At 45.5% G+C, this 14,716-nt stretch overlaps 2 protein-coding genes and 1 long non-coding RNA gene across 4 annotated transcripts in view; 1 reads left to right on the top strand and 2 right to left on the bottom strand.

Annotated features, from left to right (window-relative positions):
• LOC310851829 overlaps positions 1-14,716 on the bottom strand; it is a 305,116-nt gene that overhangs the window by 92,676 nt on the left and 197,724 nt on the right. The window lies entirely within an intron of this gene.
• The window catches only part of LOC310851616 (gap junction delta-2 protein-like), a 175,706-nt gene that overhangs the window by 47,929 nt on the left and 113,061 nt on the right, over positions 1-14,716 (bottom strand). The gene's annotated exons all lie outside the window — the stretch shown is intronic.
• Positions 5,364-14,495, top strand: SELENOW (selenoprotein W). Of its 2 annotated transcripts, none has more exons than XM_083754471.1 (6): positions 5,364-5,570; positions 8,205-8,229; positions 9,040-9,093; positions 10,387-10,461; positions 13,076-13,194; positions 13,855-14,495. In XM_083754471.1, exons 1-5 carry the CDS (start codon positions 5,542-5,544, stop codon positions 13,148-13,150), a joined length of 258 nt encoding a protein of 85 aa, XP_083610597.1. In that variant the 5' UTR covers positions 5,364-5,541; the 3' UTR covers positions 13,151-13,194; positions 13,855-14,495. The 2 variants fall into 2 exon arrangements, with proteins under 2 accessions (XP_083610597.1, XP_083610596.1); XM_083754470.1 differs by having other exon boundaries at positions 5,410-5,570; positions 13,852-14,495.

Below are 14,716 nucleotides of genomic sequence, written 5' to 3'. Positions count from 1 at the left end.
TGCAGGGCAACAGCCGCCTGCTTTCGCTGTTCGACTTTGATGTGCCACAGTAAGTCAGCCACACCCCAGCACAACCAATCGGGCAACATCTGTGCATAAGGAAAATGCCAAGCTGATTTTGTGCGACAAACTCGGCTTTCAATCACAGCTCTACAGTAAATCACAGCCCTGCCCTGACCCCAGTTATGGATAAAGGCACATTAAGCCCTTTTGCACGAACATGAATGCAACGCTCCATTCTCCACCCTCTTCCCACAGAACCAGAATGGGAGAAACATCTGACACAGCTATGGTAATGTTCTCTGCTCATTTGGGTCTTTCCTTGGAGGTTTTTAAGCAAGGTTGAATATAATGGGGTAGAACTGAAAAGGATGCCAATATATTTCACATCTGGCAACCAGTGGGCCCCTTTGGTTTCAGACGGTACATGGGTGAAATTTGGTATACCGACCAAACTAAGCTTCCCCATGTATAATTTGATCTACGAAGCTTAGTTTGGTGAGAATCCAGTATACTTCTTGTCAATGAGCTGTCATAGCTGCCAGAGGGCTGTGAAAATTTGTGTCCTGGGGTAGTCAGTTCTTGGTATGAGCTTTCGTGTGCATGCACACTTCTTCAGATACACACTGAAGTATTGTTTGTCCTGGGGTTTTTAGACTTGTCTACCCATGTACTTTCTGATACCAAAATGGCACATTGCTTGCTAGATGTGAAATATTTTTCAGCTCTTCCAACCCACTAACATCTCCTGCAAACCAGGTGCGTATTCTGTGTGGTGCAAATAAAGTGCTTGTTTCCACTAAGAGGCGGGGTGAAAGCACAGCGCTATCTGTTCCAGTGATTCAGAGTGCAAACTCTGCGCTTTTGCTAAAGGACAACACAGGCATGAAGAAATCAAGAAAACCATGTGTGAATTAAAGATGTCAGCTGAATCTGGCCAAAGATGGGAACTGCGAGGTTCAGTGCTAGCAGCGAAGACAGCACAGAACAGCACAAGATATACGGTATACGATATCTTTATTGTCATTATCCCATGCAGAACAATGAAATTGAAAAACTACATAAAACTACAGAAAAACTACATAAAACTACTATAAAACTACATAAAAACTACATAAAACATTCAAAAACCCCTAAAACCTCTGAAACCCCATTTTAAAATACACTATACTATAGAGACCCCTTATGCTGTGTTTAGAACAAGAACTGCATTTGTGTCGAAACTGCTTCTCAGGCGGCTAGTCCTGGTCTTTATAACCCTGTACCTTCTCCCAGAAGGCAGAAGCTGAAAGAGATCATTTCCGGGGTGCGCACTATCCTGCGCTATCTCTGCCGCTTTCTTGTGGCACCTGGAAGCATAGATTTGATTTAAGGTGGGAAGAGTGCACCCAATTATTCTCTCTGCAGTCTTTCCAACCCTGGATAGCATTGTTTTTTCCCTGGCCATGCAGCTCCCAAACCACACACACAAGTTTCTTCCCTCGGGCCTGAGCAACAAGTGGTGTCTGCTTGATGTTGTTTTCTGCCATTTCTCATCCTGTTAAGACTTTGCATCTGTGATTTGGCAAGAAGTGGGATTGATGGGATGTCATTTGTCCAACAAATTTCCCTAGTAATTGCCAGTTACTTCGGTTTTCTGAATCCAGAGAGCGTTTCTTGAGAAGATGTGCAGAAAACACCCTCTTGACTGTTGGATCCACTCTTGGTCTCATCTGCTCAATCTGTCAGAGCCTTTCTGGCTACCTGGTTTGGGTAGCCAGTTGAAACCATTCCTGGAGTGCGGCTGACAGCTTCTAGAAGCCACAGGTTAGAGCTGAGTGCAGGGTGGGGACCAAAGGTGGACAAACTACCCCAGAAGGAGCACGTGTCCTCTAACAGAGGTGCTACCCCCCCTTAACACAGCCCCATAAACCCCAAACCTATTTGCCGAAACCTGGGTGGTGTACATGAAAATATGTTGTTGTTGTTGTTTAGTCGTGTCCGACTCTTCGTGACCCCATGGACCAGAGCATCCCAGGCACCCCTGTCTTCCACTGCCTCCCGCAGTTTGGTCAGACTCATGTTCGTAGCTTTGAGAACACTGTCCAACCATCTCATACTCTGTTGTCCCCTTCTCCTTGTGCCCTCCATCTTTCCCAACATCAGGGTCTTCTCCAGGGAGTCTTCTCTTCTCATGAGGTGGCCAAAGTATTGGAGCTTCAGCTTCAGGATCTGTCCTTCCATCGAGCACTCAGGGCTGATTTCCTTCAGAATGGATAGGTTTGATCTTCTTGCAGTCCATGGGACTCTCAAGAGTCTCCTCCAGCACCATAATTCAAAAGCATCTATTCTTCGGCGATCAGCCTTCTTTATGGTCCAGCTCTCACTTCCATACATCACTACTGGGAAAACCATAGCTTTAACTATACAGACCTTTGTTGGCAAGGTGATGTCTCTGCTTTTTTAACACAGCAATAATAACAGCAGTAAAAGCATCAATGGAATTTACTTCTAAGAAATTTATTCTAAGGGCTGTGTGGAGAGAGTCTCTTCCTTTAAATTCCTAGGAGTTTATCTCAGTGAAGACCTTACTTGGAAAATCAATACAACCCAGGTGGTTAAGAAAGCCCAAAAGAGACTCCATCTCCTCAGAGTATTGCGAAAGAATGATCTCAATCAACATTTCACGATCTTTTTTTTTTAAATAATATTTATTAAAGGTTTTTTGGTTACAATATAAAAACACAAACAAGAATATTACATATCATAACATATTTTCTTATTTCCTTTGGACTTCCTCACATCTCCCGCTCCTACGTTTCAAGTTATAAAATTACTCCAGCAATTTATCACCTTGTTTCATCCTTACTGTCTAGTTTCCAATGTTATGTCTCAAATTTTAGATACCTTAATCTTACTCCTTAAAAAATTAAACTTATCCAAATAGTTATCTAAAAAATTGTTTTTTCTTGCATTTAACTTATCTTCCTAATTCACTTCATCTATTTTAATGGTGCCAAGTTGTTTATAATCAAGCATCCTGCTTAGCATTCATACAATTTACAATATTTTTGCAAGTAAATCTTGAATTTTTTCCAATCTTCTTCTACCGTCTCCTCTCCCAGGTCTCGGATTCTGCCCATCATCTCGGCCAATTCCATATAGTCCATCAGTTGCATCTGCCATTCTTCCAGTGTGGGTAGATCTTGAGTTTTCCAGTGCTTAGCGAGAAGTATCCTTGCTGCTGTTGTAGCATACATAAAAAAAGTTTGATCCTTCTTTTGCACACTCTGGCCAACAATACCCAAAAGGAAGGCCTCTGGTTTCTTAGGGAAGGTATACTTAAATACCTTTTTCAGCTCGTTATATATCATTTCCCAGAAAGCCTTCACTCTAGGGCAAGTCCACCAAAGGTGAAAGAACGTTCCTTCATTTTCCTTACACTTCCAACATTTATTATCAGACAAGTGGTATATTTTTGCAAGTTTGACTGGGGTCATGTACCATCTGTATATCATTTTCATTACATTTTCTTTCAAAGCATTACAAGCAGTGAAGTTCAGCCCAGTAGTCCACAATCTTTCCCAGTCCTCAAACATAATGTTATACCCTATGTCCTGTGCCCACTTTATCATAGCCGATTTAACCGTTTCATCTTGTGTATTCCATTTTAACAGCAAGTTATACATTCTTGAAAGTACCTTAGTCTTAGGCTCTAACAATTCCGTTTCTAGCTTCGATTTTTCCACCTGGAATCCTAACAACATTTCACGATCTCCTTCTACCTGTCCACAATAGAAAGTGTCCTTTCATACTGCATCCCGGTGTGGTACGCTGGTTTGACATCAGCTGATAGGAAGTGCCTACAGAGGGTGGTGAATACAGCACAAGATATTATGGGCTGTCCCGTGAATCCACTGGATGACATTGCAGAAGAACGTTGCCTCAGGAGAGTGAGGAAAATTCACACCCGGGCCGACACTTTCTTGATCTCCTGCCCTCAGGCAGAAGATATAAAAGTATGATTAGTCGCACCAACAGGGTAAAGAACAGCTTCTATCCGTGGGCTGTTAGGCTGCTGGATGAAAATATAACAACAGGGCAACTGACTTTTGGGTTTGATGGGTGTGCGTCAGTAAACAAGGGGAATTAAGACTAAGAGAGCTGAGTGGGGGGTGCTCGTGTAATCTCACTGTATACAAGTTGTACAAGTGACAATTTTGTTGTCGTTTAGTCGTTTAGTCGTGTCCAACTCTTCGTGACCCCCTGGACCAGAGTACGCCAGGCACTCCTGTCTTCCACTGCCTCCCGCAGTTTGGTCAAACTCATGCTGGTAGCTTCGAGAACACTGTCCAACCATCTCGTCCTCTGTCGTCCCCTTCTCCTTGTGCCCTCCATCTTTCCCAACATCAGGGTCTTTTCCAGGGAGTCTTCTCTTCTCATGAGGTGGCCAAAGTATTGGAGCCTCAGCTTCAGGATCTGCCCTTCCAGTGAGCACTCAGGGCTGACTTCCTTAAGAATGGAGAGGTTTGATCTTCTTGCAGTCCATGGGACTCTCAAGGGTCTCCTCCAGCACCATAATTCAAAAGCATCAATTCTTTGTCGATCAGCCTTCTTTACGGTCCAGCTCTCACTTCCATACATCACTATTGGGAAAACCATAGCTTTAACTATACGGACCTTTGTTGGCAAGTGACAATAAAGTATTTCAATTCTAAGTATGCTACAGGATCACAGCCTTGCTTGGAAGTATGTTCCACTGGAACTAATACGCCGCACCCATAAAATTTGATTATGTCTGCCAAGGGCTGTGAAAAATCAGATGTTGCAGGCTGCCCTGCCTACCATTCCTGAGCTTTGTCCATGCAATGTCAGATCAACGTCCAGAGAACCGCAGACTGTGCCATCCTTGCTCTCTGCGTATCCCTCGGGCCACGTTCAGGCATGCTTGGCTTTTAACACGCGTTCGGGTCATTTAGGAGCCTCCGGCTCCCACCGCTCAACTGCTTAATGTTGCAGAACCAAAGTCTTTCCTTCCTTCCAGAATGTTCCCGCTAATTCCTAATCAGGTGCTTTTAATAAAATAACAGCCCGTAACCCTGTCGATTTTCCAAGCTCTTTTTTTTCCTGCGGGCCCAGAGACACGTGAAACCCTCGCTTTGCACCTGCGAGCCGCCGTGGCCTCCCGTGTCTGGTCGCGGCGGGGTTGGGACGATACCATAGCAGGAGAAGGGGGGGAGGAAAAGGAAGTAGTTTTCTTTAGCTCCTTTTTCTATTTAATGGTCTCGAGCGGCTGGCACAATCGTGTCTGCGCGCTGGTGCCTGTTATTATGGAGGAGGTGGGGGCGGGTTAGCGAGATGCGAAAGAGGGAAGATGGGAAAGTGGGTGGTTTTTCCCATTTCCCGCCCCCCCTACTTTCGCGTCACAGTGGTGTCGTCCGAACGTCGAGATAAAAGCCTCCTTGCTGCAAGGTTCCGAAGTAGAACGTTGGAGGCCTGAACTGCGCGTGAGAACTGCTCCTCCCCTGCTGCTGGTTAGAGCCGCAGGGTCCAGCCGTCGCCATGCATGTCAAAATCAAGGTGGTGTATTGGTAAGAAACCATTGCAAGAAATATATATATACTATTGCTGCTGCTGCTGTTATTGTGCTCCTTTCCGCCGCCTTTTTATTCGATTGCTGGGAACGCTGTTCGTCTGAACGGGCCATTCCTTAAAAGGCGAACAGATTTTTTTATTATTGCATAAGCTTTATGCTGCTGCATCATCCATTTGCATCGTGCATGTGGCGAAGGAGACTCGAGGCCGCCGATGCTCAATATAACCCCGCAAGGTTCCGCGTTTGGGTTTGCTGCCAAGCGAGCTGATGGCGCCACGCCTCTCGATATCGTTTCCTTCATTGCTGCGGTGGTGATCTTGCTGTTATTTCTAGAGCAAGGTCTCTCCGTCGACGACAGTGAAAATGGCACAGGATGCCGGTTTCTCTGCCCGTGGGCGTTTGGGTAACGTGGGGAGGGAGGTTCCTATATGGGACCTCTTGAAGGTTGGTGGCTTCGTCACTTGGTATGGGTGACCCATCGGTTTATTGCAACATGAATTCTGGATTTTGGACTTGCGCAGCTCTGTTTCATGCATTTTGATTGCAAATTGGCCTGCTTTATAACGTGTTATATAATCCAGACAGAAGTGTAATAAATGCCTCTATTAATGTGCAGCTTTGCTGAAATATTATTATAGTGCTTACAAAGTTATTCAGGATTTTTATTTTTAAAAAAGGGAACACATGGTATCTGATTTTCAGAAGAGCAGTATGGAAAGCATATCTCACAAAGATTTGTGCTACCAACAGGTAGTAGCAGTAAACTCAGGATATTCAGTGGTCACTGAGTAAAGTAGGTAACATGAAGCCAAGGTTTGGGTAACCTCACTTCCAGAAATGTAGTATCTAGGATCCCTATCACATAACAGTTCAATGTGGTGTCCTTTTTGCCCAGAGAGAGCATTGAGTGGCGTTGCTCAAACTTCTGTTCATTCACCAGAAAAGTAGCGGACAAATTTTGACTAAGTAAACTTCGGAGCACAGTTGGCTAATCCTGGCAGCAGATCTGGCAACAGTTCATTAGTTTTGAGTGACTGTTACAGGTTGCCTCTGATGCGCAGGCAGCTCAAAACAACTCCCTTGTATGAGCACCAGATCACTGGATCTTTTCTGCTTAGAGAGCAAGCCCCAAGTGTTTAAATGTAAGCCTCAAGCCTCTCAGATGTCCGGCTGCAAGTGTCAACACAGCCAGGAAAGCAAAGTTGGAAGAGGTTAAGGAGAGTTAAGGATTAAAATCAAGAATTATTTTGGGTTGAATTTTAAAGCCCAATGACCCGCTTGCACAGGTTTTGGGCCCCACTTGTGAATTGTGACCCACAAGTTGGGGAAATGTTGGACCAGCAGAGTCCACTTCTTCAAACTGATGCGAACAATTGTGTACGGTGCTTGACATGAATCCACCGTTGATGTCCGCATTCCCACAGATAGGCAGGTGAAGGTCCCCATGTTAAGCGGTGCATGATGTGTCCACTGGTTGGTTGTCTTCATAAATGTAGCTGTCAGTGATCATATGGTAATTCAAGAAATTCTTTGCTCACCATAAAAAAGAAAACCCAAGCAAGGGGAATGTTTGTTAGAAACTTGGAGAATTATAAAACTGAAAATGGATCCCCAAACCTTCGTTTTTAGTGGCTTCCTCTTCTTTACTAAATGGGACGCGGGTGGCGCTGTGGGTTAAACCACAGAGCCTAGGACTTGCTGATCAGAAGGTCGGCGGTTAGAATCCCCGCGACGGGGTGAGCTCCCATTGCTCGGTCCCTGCTCCTGCCAACCTAGCAGTTCCAAAGCAGGTCAAAGTACAAGCAGATAAATAGGTACCCCTCTGGCGGGAAGGTAAACGGCGTTTCCGTGTGCTGCTCTGGTTCATCAGAAGCGGCTTAGTCATGCTGGCCAATGACCCGGAAGCTGTACGCCGGCTCCCTCGGCCAGTAAAGCAAGATGAGCGCCGCAACCCCAGAGTCGGCCACGACTGGACCTAATGGTCAGGGGTCCCTTTACCTTTACCTTTACCTCCTGCTTCTGAGAGTCTTCCTCAATATGCCTGTTTGAGGGGCTGTAGGCATTGTCTGGTTTAACCAAGGCTGTCTGTGATGTTTCACTTTGCCCTTGGATTCAGTATCAAGAAAAGCTATCCTGTTACAATCTGTTAATCGACCTTGTAAATGAGTCCGCAAAAGTTACTCACCTGCCACTTTTTAGCTCGCCTGCTCTTTCATGCTAGCCATGGAGGGCATCTGGAAATCAGAGCATCTTTAGAGAACTTGTGAAAGCTTGTGGCCCGTCTCCCAACATTTAGCATTCCTAAATTGGAATAATTTTTTTTGGGGGGGGATACACACAGATCTAGAAACTGTGATGGAGCAGCAGAATGGGAACCAGTGGATTGAAACTTTAATGGGATCAAAAGTTGTAGGACCCATCAAAGTTATTTTCCTGGCTCCATTTGATTGCTAGACAGAAGGAGAGCAGCTTAAGGGATCTGGCTAGTTGCAGGTGGCCTGGTGACTACAGAAGCCAGTTCATGGCCGGTGGGTGGAGATTATGGGAGTTGTAGTGCAGCCACAGTTTCCATCTTTGCTTTGTGCTAAATGTGATGTTGCAGTAACACTTGTTTTTCCTTTTCTTGTAGTGGGGCCTGAGGATACAGTCCCAAGGTGAGTAGGTCCTTCTGCCTGATTTGTAGCAAAAACACTTAACATCCTGGTCTGCAGCCTGGCTGAAAGAACCAAAAGTAACTGCTGGTTGGATATGGCGCAGCGGTAGTGGCAGTTAGTGCAGGACCCAAGCAATATTTGCTAGCGCAGTAGAGTCATGCCTGTATTAACGCACCATATATTTCACTTCCAGGGTTTCTAATGTTGGGCTGGGCTATGACGGTTCCGCTGGTAGAGAACAGAAAATGCCAGCATCTGGAGGAACTTATACTCAGTATTGTTGACATTGACTGGCAGTGATTCTCGAGGGTTTTGGATAACGTCTCTCTTCTAGCCATACCTGGAGATTTCCAGGATTGATCCTTGCACCTTTAGCACTCAAAGATGTGCTCTGCTAAAGAACCACAGCCTTTCTCGTGGCTTGCATGTGCTAATTGAGCACAGGGGTTGAGTCTGAGCTGTTGGCAATGCAAAGGACTTGGCCTCCCTCTTCTGATTCCGGACTGCTTTCTGCCACAGATTCTTCCTGCTCACTAAGCCCTGTTACCTCTTCAGCTTCTGACACCTCCTTTTCCCGGGCTTCTCCCTTTGACCACTCATCATCATCCCACCACCAGACCGCAGGCTCTGAGCCTTCTTCCCTTGGGGTTCCCCAGCTGGTGCCTCCCAGCATTTCTGCGTCCAACCGGTCCATGAGTGCTTAGGGAGGTGCTTTAAATATGAGTGCTTTAACGTTCTCTGATAACCACAGCTGTGAGTCGATGTTTCGGAACTCTTAAACAACTTCTCCCTCCTCCTCTTAACTTGTAGTATCAGCAGCTCAAGAAGGAACTCGAAAAGGAGTTTCCGGGCAAGCTGGAAATGGTGAGTAGTCCCAGGTGCTGCTGGCACAAGTCGTATTGCTGACCTGTGACCCGTGCAATTTATGGCGATCCGTGGCGATTTAAGCAGCAGGAGGGAAGGAATTTGGCATTTCGGTTGCCTCTTAGGGCGGAATGCAAGATACACTTTAACTCATGGCCCTCCGGGGCACACACACACACCCTCAACAAAGGCACCTGGTATGGACTGAAAACCTGCAATGCATGTTCTGACTTGTTTTGCAGAAACCACTGTAAACCAGTGACAGAGATCTCCACATTGCAGATTCCCTTCAACTTGCAGACCCATGATGGTGTTGACTTGTGTTCTAGGCTGATGATTCAGCTGTTAACAGAACTAAGGCAACACCCTATTCCTCCATCTACACCCAGTACTGTTTGCTGAGTACATTTTCCGTGCAACTCTGGTTCTCCCCGCCCCCAAACTCCTATCCCTCCCTAAAAAGCATCTAGAGCTTTCTTCCTTGGTAGAGTTCAGCGGGGAAAGAGCCCACGCATAGCAGTGCTTAGCAACCTTATATCAGACGTTCAGCTTGGCTGTTGGTCTTGGCAGCTTGGGAAATAAGATGTTGTGATCTGAGAACTAAATAGTGACCAACGAATTGTTGGGTTTGTACTCTCCCTAAAGAAAAAGAACCGATCTACTTGCCTCCAGCATGCCCCAGTCGTCTTCTGCAGCGCACAGGAGATCTTGCAGTAGATGGTCTGGTGACATCCTGCACATGGGAGGGCTGGGTGAGTGGGGAGGCAGTGCCGCTAGGTGTATGCTGTCTCTATCTGAAGGAGCATCTCCACCCCCATTGTTCAGCCCGGACACTGAGGTCCAGCTCCGAGGGCCTTCTGGCGGTTCCCTCCCTGTGAGAAGCCAACCTACAGGGAACCAGGCAGAGGGCCTTCTCGGTGGTGGCGCCCGCCCTGTGGAACGCCCTACCACCAGATGTTAAAGAGAACAACTACCAGACTTTTAGAAGACACCTGAAGGCAGCCCTATTTAGGGAAGCTTTTAATGTTTGATGTATTACAGTATTTTAATTAATTTTTTTTTGGAAGCCGCCCAGAGTGGCTGGGGAAGCCCAGCCAGATGGGCGGGGTATAAATAAATTATTGGGCGGGGTATAAATAAATTATCATTATTATTATTATTTTATTTATTACTGTCGTTCTCCAGAAAAGCTTGAAGAATAAATTGCGGCATGCTTGCGTCTAATGATAATCCACGATGCGCAATGGCTCCTTAAAGTGGTTTCATTCTCTCCCCCCCCCCCTTTCTACCTAGACTGGCGAAGGGACTCGTGAGTCCACAGGATGGTTTGAAGTCACGGTGGCTGGGAAGCTTGTGCACTCCAAAAAGGTGAGCCGTTCAAGACAATGGAAGGCCAATACTTTGTAAATAAAAATTTTATTCATATTTCTTTTCATTCATTACATCCATCTCAAATTCTCAACATTACTATGTATTCCTTCCTCTCTCCCCTCCTAGGCTTCCCCCATCTCCCCCTTCTTGTTTGTTTCTCCTTTCACCCACTTTGCTACCTCCTTTTTTTTTTAATAATATTTTTTATTAATTTTAACATATAAATTGTAAAATGTACCACAAAACCTATCACTTATACAATCTTTTTAGACTTCCATCAGCACCTCGGATGATCCGCCGTTTTAACCACTTCTTATGCATTTCTTAACTTTATATTGCCTTTACATCTATTTTTACAATACTTCTAATAATACTCCTCACAAAACTTCTTGCAACGCTACAAACATCGTCTGTTCTTCACAAATACTTTTCAAATACTTTGCTACCTCCTAACAGTAAAAGTTACTAATGACATAACATCAAACATAAAAGTAAGTACACCGTAGTATTTCTCTTATCTTCTACACATTTTCTAATACAAATAATGTGAATGTTTGTTTAAATCCTGCCATCAAGTCTATCGGCTGTCTTTGTTTCTGCAAGCATGATATAAATGGTTCCCGTTCTTTTTCAAAGTCACTGTTGTCTTTTTCTTAGTCTGTCTGTCATTTTTGCCAATTCTGCACAATTCATCAACTTCACTTGCCATTGTTCTTTAGTTGGTATTTCTCCAGTCTTCCAATTTTGTGCAATCAACATTCTTGTTGCTGTAGTGGCATACATATGGAAGGCCAGTTCTTGAGCACACAGCTATGCAAGGTGGTGGGTGGTTGCAAATTGTTCTCAAATGCTGGAAAACACAATTTAGCAACCTTACAAGATTTTGTGTGTCTCTCCGAACTGTAGAAGTTTTAGATTATTTGCTGGGGTGGTGGTATTCTCCCTTCAAGATGGAGGAATTTTCAGAGAGATGTGTGCCTATTTTAAATTTGCTCTCTTAAATACCATCTTAGGGATGCAAGTGGTGCTGTGGGTTAAACCACAGAGCCTAGGACTTGCCGATCAGAAGGTCGGTGGTTCAAATCCCCGCAACGGGGTGAGCTTCCGTTGCTTGGTCCCTGCTCTTGCCAACCTAGCAGTTCGAAAGCACGACAAAGTGCAAGGAGATAAATAGGTACCACTCTGACGGGAAGGTAAACGGCGTTTCCGTGCGCTGCTCTGGTTCGCCAGAAGCGGCGTAGTCATGCTGGCCACATGACCCGGAAGCTGTACGCCGGCTCCCTCGGCCTATAGAGCGATATGAGTGCCGCAACCCCAGAGTCGGCCACGACTGGACCTAATGGTCAGGGGTCCCTTTACCTTTAAATACCATCTTAAGCCAACCCATTAGCCCTCCAGCTATTGTTGGCTTGCAGCTTCAGGCATTGGCAGGGGCCATGGGAGTTGGGAGTCCAAGCATTTCTAGAGGGCCACGGATCCCGTCTCTGCACGTGGATATGGTTGGGGAAGAAATGGACTATCCCTTTTCTCCCTGACTCAGTAGGAGTTAAAATGTGGGAGGACTCTTATGGGAGAATAGGTAGAGTCAACACACCTATTGCATGTGTCTGGGCATGGTACAGTCCAGCCAGAGTGGTACTTAAATGCCTACATAGTCCTTTGTTATTTCCCCCCCCCCCCCGCCAAAAAAAACCAGGCCAAGTGGAGATGTTTATCTAATCCATATGGGCCTAAAAATTGTATTTATATAAATTTTTTTTGTCAAATTGCTTTGGGATGCTTCCTGAGAAGGGATTGCTAGATTAAGTGGTAAAGGGACCCCTGATCATTAGGTCCAGTCGCAGACAACTCTGGGGTTGCGGTGCTCATCTTGCTTTATTGGCCGAGGGAGCCGGCGTACAGCTTCCGGGTTATGTGGCCAGCATGACTAAGCCGCTTGTAGTGAACCAGAGCAGCGCACGAAAACGCCGTTTACCTTCCTGCCAGAGCAGTACCTATTTATCTGCTTGGATTTTGACGTGCTTTCGAACTGCTAGGTTGGCAGGAGCAGGGACCGAGCAACGGGAGCTCACCCCGTCGCGGGGATTTGAACCACCGACCTTCTGATCGGCAAGTCCTAGGCTCTGTGGTTTAACCCACAGCGCCACCCGCGTCCCAAGTGAAGTGAATGAAGAGTAAAAGAACAAATTATCAAGTAGGCAAGAATGCAGCTTGTCCTATAATAATAAAAATAAAGTAAAATAATAAAAATGTTATTTGTACTTTGCTCATCTTTTCAACGTATACAAAAACTTAATAAAGCACTAAACATTAAAAACATCCCTATACAGGGCTATGGGCAAGTGGAGATCTAAGAGTTCAGAAAAGGAAAAGGAACTTCTGTGCCGAGAAGCCGAATTCTGCAAGTGGCATAAATAAACTCTACAGTCACATCGTAATGTAGCACCCAAAGACCAGGGTGTGCCAACTTTGTGTCCTCGTGACATAGATCTGTCCCTACACTGTAAAGGAGCCCTAGGCGGACAATGATCAATCTGGTAGCTTCTGAAACTTTTTTGGGAGATGGAATGGGGACTTGCTTTTCTGACCTTTCTTTCTTTCTTTCTGCCAGAATGGAGATGGCTTTGTAGATGATAGTGCCAAGCTGAAGAAGATAATCATGGCCATCAAAGCCGCCTTGGCGTAAGGACGGCTGGAAGAATGCACCCAACAGCTTAATGCTTAGCAGAGGTAAAAAAACAACCAGTAAATATTTCTGCCTGTAATACATGTGCTGTCAAGAGTCTTGGCTCCACGGTGGGGTCTGTACTGGGATCAAACTGCTCTTTCACCCTAGTGCTTGCAATATTGTTCAGTTAGGCTAGGCTTTCTCAAATACGGCAGCAGTAGGCACACTCCCATTGTGATCAGGTCCCTCTACTGCTGGGCCTGCTTAATACCCTAGCTAGGGGGGTGTATCTACATGATGATGCCAAATTACTTTGTCTGATACAGATTTGAAGCCTACATTTGGCTAGGATGTATCCTTCTAAATGGTTCTGTCCCGTCTTGCAAATTGCGTGAACCAAAAACACAGCTACATGAGTCAGTGGCAACTCAAGATCAAAGGTGACCTTTTGTTTTTGCTGATCAGGATCCTTGGGGCAGAGTTTGGAGATAAGCTCTGGCACGTGTGAAATGTCTCTGAGCATGTGCAGAGTTCTAATCCACACCTAGATATGGGGAATGCGGCCTTTTGTCTGGCTGTATAGAATACCATCTTCTGCCCTCTACGTGCCACGCTTGAAGCATTTAGCATAGCTAGTGGGGTGGTGGGTGGCAGCTTGGAGAAGCAATTGCTCGTGTACAAAATCACGTAACCGCATTGTCTTTCTCTTCCTTGCTCAGCAGCTCAAAGAAAAATCTGTTTTGTTCACCTTGGCCGAGCGCTTGATGACGGGAGCTGCTGAAACGTCAACAGACACCTGGCAGTTTCCTGAAAACCCTTGCGTAGGATGCCAGCTTGAGCAAAGCCTGATGGGAGAATTTGAACTCTGAATAAGATGCACTTTGACACCTGTGTGCTGACCTGGGCAACGCCCAGCAACTGCAGTGCCTAACGCCTTGGTGTTGTGTATTCAGTGTGTGTTGCACGCGATCTTGGCTTTCTCTGTAGTTCTTGTTTTAATCTGATATACTAATGGTGGAAACTGATTCTAGATCGCAGTGGAGGGTAGGCATCGTAGAGCCCTCTCACCAAACAAAACAAACTTGTTCTGGCTTCTTAGATCACGGGATGCTCTCGGGTGCTTTTCCTTTCTGTGAGTTGACAACTTAAAATACGCTTACACAGTGCTTACACAACACAGTGGAATCAGATTCCTTTTTCCACAAAAAACAACAACAAAACATTTCACTTAATATAGGCCCCAAACATGCAACTTGAGTATTCTTTCTTGTTCCTTTTCCACCCCACTCCCGATTCTCAAGTTGCAAGATGGGGGAAAAACTGAATCCATTTGGTATCCAATAAAAGACATTTCAAGTTGTAACCTGTGTGGAAACACTTTATTCTCTTGCTTATTTGTGCGTAACTACACAAAGTTGAGGCATAGGCTATCTACGTTTTTACACCAATATTTTACCTTATAATATTTTACCTCCACCCCTGTCGTTGAGCCCGGGCACGGAGATCCAGCACCCAGGGCCTTCTTGGTAGTGGCACCCACCCTGTGAAACACCCTCCCATCAGATGTCAAGGAGATAAGAAACT

This window comes from Podarcis gaigeae, assembly GCF_964106915.1.
Source record: "Podarcis gaigeae genome assembly, chromosome: 8".
Classification (NCBI taxonomy): domain Eukaryota; kingdom Metazoa; phylum Chordata; class Lepidosauria; order Squamata; family Lacertidae; genus Podarcis; species Podarcis gaigeae.
This window is presented reverse-complemented; position numbering and strand designations above follow the sequence as displayed.